Here is a 4851-nt window from a genome sequence, read left to right as displayed (position 1 = left end):
GGGGGGGGGGGGGGGGGGAGGCAGGGAGGGGTGCTAGCTGGCCTCCCTCTGTGGCTCCTTTCCTGCCTCCCTGTTTCTGTCAAGCTACAATCCAGAGGCCAGCTCCTTTCCTATCAAACGGCAAGAAATGACACCTGTGGATTATCTTGGACTTACTGGAGAAAAATCATTACATTAAAATAGGTCTAAAAATGAGATTTTACAAAACTTTAGATGAGTTTAAAGTCTCTGTAAGGTGCTTTATGCTCCTGAGAAGTAGAAAGGTTTAAAGGTGATTAGTGTTCGATAGTATAAGAAAAAACAAACAGCAACGCAAGAGATGTTATTTCTGCCCTGAAGGTAGGTTAGGGATTTTTTTTTTTTTTTTAAGATCGTCTTGAATATTGTAGAGTCACGGTCATGAATCTCTCACTGAAGCTTTCTCACGGGGTGAGGGGTGCCGGGTGGGGGGGCGTGTGTAGCAGACCCTGTCCCTTCCTCACACCATTTCTGCTCTGTATTTGTGCTCCGCAGGCCGCCCTTGAGCACGAAGAGGCCAAGATCCTGCGAATCCAACTTGAACTGACCCAGGTGAAGTCAGAAATCGACAGAAAGATCGCAGAGAAGGACGAAGAGATCGAGCAGCTGAAGAGGAACTACCAGCGGACGGTAGAGACCATGCAGAGCGCCCTGGACGCTGAGGTGCGGAGCCGGAACGAGGCCATCAGGATCAAGAAGAAGATGGAGGGCGACCTGAATGAGATCGAGATCCAGCTGAGCCACGCCAACCGCCAGGCTGCGGAGACCCTCAGGCACCTCCGGAGCGTGCAGGGTCAGCTGAAGGTTGGTGATGCCCCTTGGGGGGGGCCCCCCCCCCCCCCCCCCCCCCCCCGCCCTGCAGACGCTCACAGACGGGGACTCGTGGCCCTCCCGCCGCCACGCCAACGCGACCTGTCCTTGGTTGTCTGGCTAGGACACACAGCTGCACCTGGATGATGCCCTGCGGGGCCAGGAGGACCTGAAGGAGCAGCTGGCCATGGTGGAGCGCAGAGCCAACCTGCTGCAGGCCGAGGTGGAAGAGCTGCGGGCGTCGCTGGAGCAGACGGAGAGGGCTCGCAAGCTGGCGGAGCAGGAGCTCCTGGACGCCAACGAGAGGGTGCAGCTGCTGCACACTCAGGTGAGGGGTGGGCCGGCCGCGGGGAGTGCGCCCCCGGCCCCGCGCGCGCACGGTGACCGTGCTGCCCCCGCCCTAGAACACCAGCCTCATCCACACCAAGAAGAAGCTGGAGACAGACCTGACGCAGCTCCAGAGCGAGGTGGAAGATGCCAGCAGGGACGCGAGGAACGCCGAAGAGAAGGCAAAGAAGGCCATCACCGATGTAAGGCTCTCCCCTCCCGCGCTGCGCGGTGAGGCCCTCCTTCTCCCAACCCCGATCGTTCCCACGGGACGGGACGGGGTCTCCCCGGGGTCGAGATGCGGAGGCAGTCCACGCCCCCTGCGTCCAACTCAGCACGGCCCCTCCGGCACTTTGAAACGGCCAGTGTGGTCAGTAATGGAGCATAAGGATTACAGTACGTTTCTAGGGCCCACAGAGAGGCACGCCCTTCTTTCCTTCAACATCTGACTTACTGCAGCCGTGAACACGAGACCCTTACGTGTCATGTCGCACCCGCTGTTAACTGGTTGAAGCGGGCTTCCCTCCCTCCCACCTGCACCTGCGGCCCGCCTGAGCGCGGGTCCCCGCCGGCCACGGCTCCCACAGCGCCACCTGCCGCCTGGTGGGGACCGCTGCAGCTCCTCCGCTCTCCGGCGTCCGCTCGCCCCAGCGCCCTCCCCTCCTTCCCTTAACTCGCTATCCACAAAGCTGCCCTGGGGGGTACCAGCCGGTCTGCTCCAGGTCTCAGGTTTCTCTGAAAACATACTGGTGACAGCGAAGTACAGAATTCCCTGGGGCGTTTGTTGGGGGGCGGGGAGGATAAGGTCCCAAAGAGGCCAGTTCAAGAAAGTCCCTGGACATGGCAGTTCTCAGGTTCTGTTCTGTACCCCGTGTAGCTCTTCTCGTGTTCCATTGTGGAAGGGGGGGGGCTTGGTCACTGCCTCGCCTGCCGTCCTTCTTCTCTAGCATGGCTCTGGTCCTCTGGGTGCCCGCCCAGGCTCGGACCTGATCTCTGTCTGCGCTCACAGGCGGCCATGATGGCGGAGGAGCTGAAGAAGGAGCAGGACACCAGCGCCCACCTGGAGCGCATGAAGAAGAACATGGAGCAGACGGTGAAGGACCTGCAGCACCGTCTGGATGAGGCTGAGCAGCTGGCCCTGAAGGGCGGGAAGAAGCAGATCCAGAAACTGGAGACACGGGTACCAGCGGGATGAGCTCCAGGCACGGGCAGGGCCTCCGGCCTCAGCCGCACCTTCTCCAGCCCCAGACCAACTTCCCAACTGTTTCCCCAGATCCGTGAGCTGGAGTTTGAGCTGGAAGGGGAGCAGAAGAAGAACACGGAGTCCGTCAAGGGCCTGCGGAAATATGAGCGGCGGGTCAAGGAGTTAACTTACCAGGTGAGCGAAGGAAAGCCCGACAGGCACCTTCCCTGCGAATGCAAACACCGCCCTGGGTTCTCTCTCCAGGAGAGGAACCTGTTGCCCCAGAAAAGGGGCCAGACCTGGTGCAGCTCTGCCCCTCCTCTAGCTACAAGCTGTGTTCTTGCCTTTAGAGCGAAGAGGACAGGAAGAACGTGCTGCGCTTACAGGACCTGGTGGATAAGCTCCAAGTGAAAGTCAAGTCCTACAAGAGGCAGGCTGAAGAGGCTGTAAGTCAGACACGCTGCGGTTTTTGCATAGCAGCCTGGGGGCCTGTCCCACACCGGGAGTGCCGAGACGGGTGTGCGCTCACCTTACCTGCCTGGGCTCTTTGGTTTTAGGACGAACAGGCCAATGCTCACCTCACCAAATTCCGTAAAGCTCAGCACGAGCTCGAGGAGGCAGAGGAACGCGCTGACATCGCGGAATCCCAAGTCAATAAGCTTCGCGCTAAGACCCGCGACTTCACCTCCAGCAGGGTAGGTGGCTCCGGCCGGCACTAGAGAGAAGAGCAGGTGCATGCCGGGGCTGCGCTTGGGGGCCAGCGGGGAAGAGCCCACAGCGGTGCAGACACCTTTGAGCTGGGAAAACCTGGAGAACCCCGTACTTTAGGGCTTGGTCAATGTCAGGCTCAGGAAAGGAAGGGATTTGAGCCCCACCGAAACCCAAGTTGCAATAAAGCAAACACGATCCAGAAAAGGAAGGAGGGTTTTCTGGCTGAGAGCTTTCAGACGCCTTCTGCCGGCACTAGTCTCCAGCCCCTGGACATGGAGGTCGATGACCAGAGGGAGGACGTCCCCCAGGATGGGGCTTGCTCTCCGGGAGCCAGTTTCTCAGGCTCTGGGGTGACTTCCTCCACATATGCAATCATGTATTTTCCCAAGGCCCAAAAAACCACCCTGCGTCCTACTGAGAAACCCAAGCGAGCAACTCCCCGATGCCTGCAGGGAGAGGGGATAGGAGGAAATGGGTCTCTGCCATCTGAGGGAACTAAAAACGCTCACTTTCTTTCCAGATGGTGGTCCATGAGAGTGAAGAGTGAGTGGTCTTCTGGAGCAGGACAGAAAATATGCAGAATGTATATTTTCTTGGCTCCTGGCCGTTATCGTGAATTTCCCCATGACTCCTTCTTCATACGCATTAAACTTTCCTTCGTTTTCAACTCGAGGCTGTTTCCCTGTATTTGTTTCCTCTTCCCTGTGTGGAAATGGTTCACTGCTTGGTGATTTTTGTGCCTCATGTTGAAATCTCTGTCGGCTGAGGGCTTGATAAATTCCCCTTGAGTGTGTAGTTGGGGACGAGGAGAGATTGCTTTTATTTTCTTTATTTATTTTTGAAGATTTTTTTTTTTCCTTAGAGAGAGCAATCAGGGAGAGGCAGAAGGAAAGGGAGAGAGAGAATCTTAAGCAGGTTCCACATTCAGTGCAGAGCCCAACACGGGGCCCGATCTCACAACCCTGAGATCATGACCTGAGCTGAAAGCAAGAGATGAACGCTTAACTGACTGCTGAGATGAGATCATAAAGGAAAAATATTGCTTTGGCCGGGGGCTTGTCAGAAGAGCTGCCTCAGTGTGATGTGAGGGAAACATAAAGGTCTCAGGTTGGGAAAACCCCATGTCAAGCTGAACAGGGTTATAGGGCAAGGGACAGACGCCCCTCCTCCACAGTCTATCAGGAAGGACCCCTGGAGTCCAGCAGGGCTTTGTCGGGCCACCCTCCACGCAAGGGCTGGGGTAACTACTGAGAACACATGAAGGAACGGGGTGGCATGGGGTCCCTCCAAGGGCTCTGTCAAAGCTACACAACAAGAAATCTCAACCTTTACTCAGGGTAAACCTGTCTTTACCTTAAGAGAGGAAAAATGGTAGGAAGTCACAGTAACCCTCTGGCTGATCTTCTACCGGAAAGAGCATTTTCTAACTGAAATCACCCATTTCTTGTCATAATCAAACTTCCCAGAATAGTTGCCAGGTTCCCTTCTTTGTCCAATTCTAGAAGATGAGGAGATGCTCAGTGGGCATCACAGACCCAGGGAGGGGCTGGGGAGTTCTCCTCAGCACCCAGCGCAGAGTTTAGGGCCTCCTGGGACCTGTCACTAGAAAGGAGGCCAACGTCAATGTCAGGTTTGGCATGTCAATGGTTTCAGAGAATTCGGTCTCCAAGAGCACGTCTCTTTGACCTGCTTTCAATACTTTCTGTGACACTGGGACTAAACAGTAGCATGTCTCTGTGGGACACCTGCTGCTGAGGGGAGTCATGGTGGGAACAAGTCTAACCAGGACCCAGGCCCGAGGC

At 56.5% G+C, this 4851-nt stretch overlaps 1 protein-coding gene across 1 annotated transcript in view; it reads left to right on the top strand.

Moving 5' to 3' along the window:
* The window catches only part of LOC111161157 (myosin-3), a 19150-nt gene extending 15554 nt beyond the window's left edge, over positions 1–3596 (top strand). The window contains exons 32-39 of the mRNA XM_022524690.1: positions 514–822; positions 953–1156; positions 1233–1358; positions 2165–2335; positions 2429–2533; positions 2689–2784; positions 2896–3033; positions 3570–3596. Of these exons, the coding sequence (XP_022380398.1) occupies positions 514–822; positions 953–1156; positions 1233–1358; positions 2165–2335; positions 2429–2533; positions 2689–2784; positions 2896–3033; positions 3570–3596 (1176 nt within the window). The remainder of the gene's footprint in view (positions 1–513; positions 823–952; positions 1157–1232; positions 1359–2164; positions 2336–2428; positions 2534–2688; positions 2785–2895; positions 3034–3569) is intronic.
* Positions 3597–4851: the final 1255 nt, after the last annotated feature.

This window comes from Enhydra lutris, unplaced genomic scaffold (assembly GCF_002288905.1).
Source record: "Enhydra lutris kenyoni isolate GAN:26980312 unplaced genomic scaffold, ASM228890v2 scaffoldscaffold82, whole genome shotgun sequence".
NCBI lineage: Eukaryota > Metazoa > Chordata > Mammalia > Carnivora > Mustelidae > Enhydra > Enhydra lutris.
This window is presented reverse-complemented; position numbering and strand designations above follow the sequence as displayed.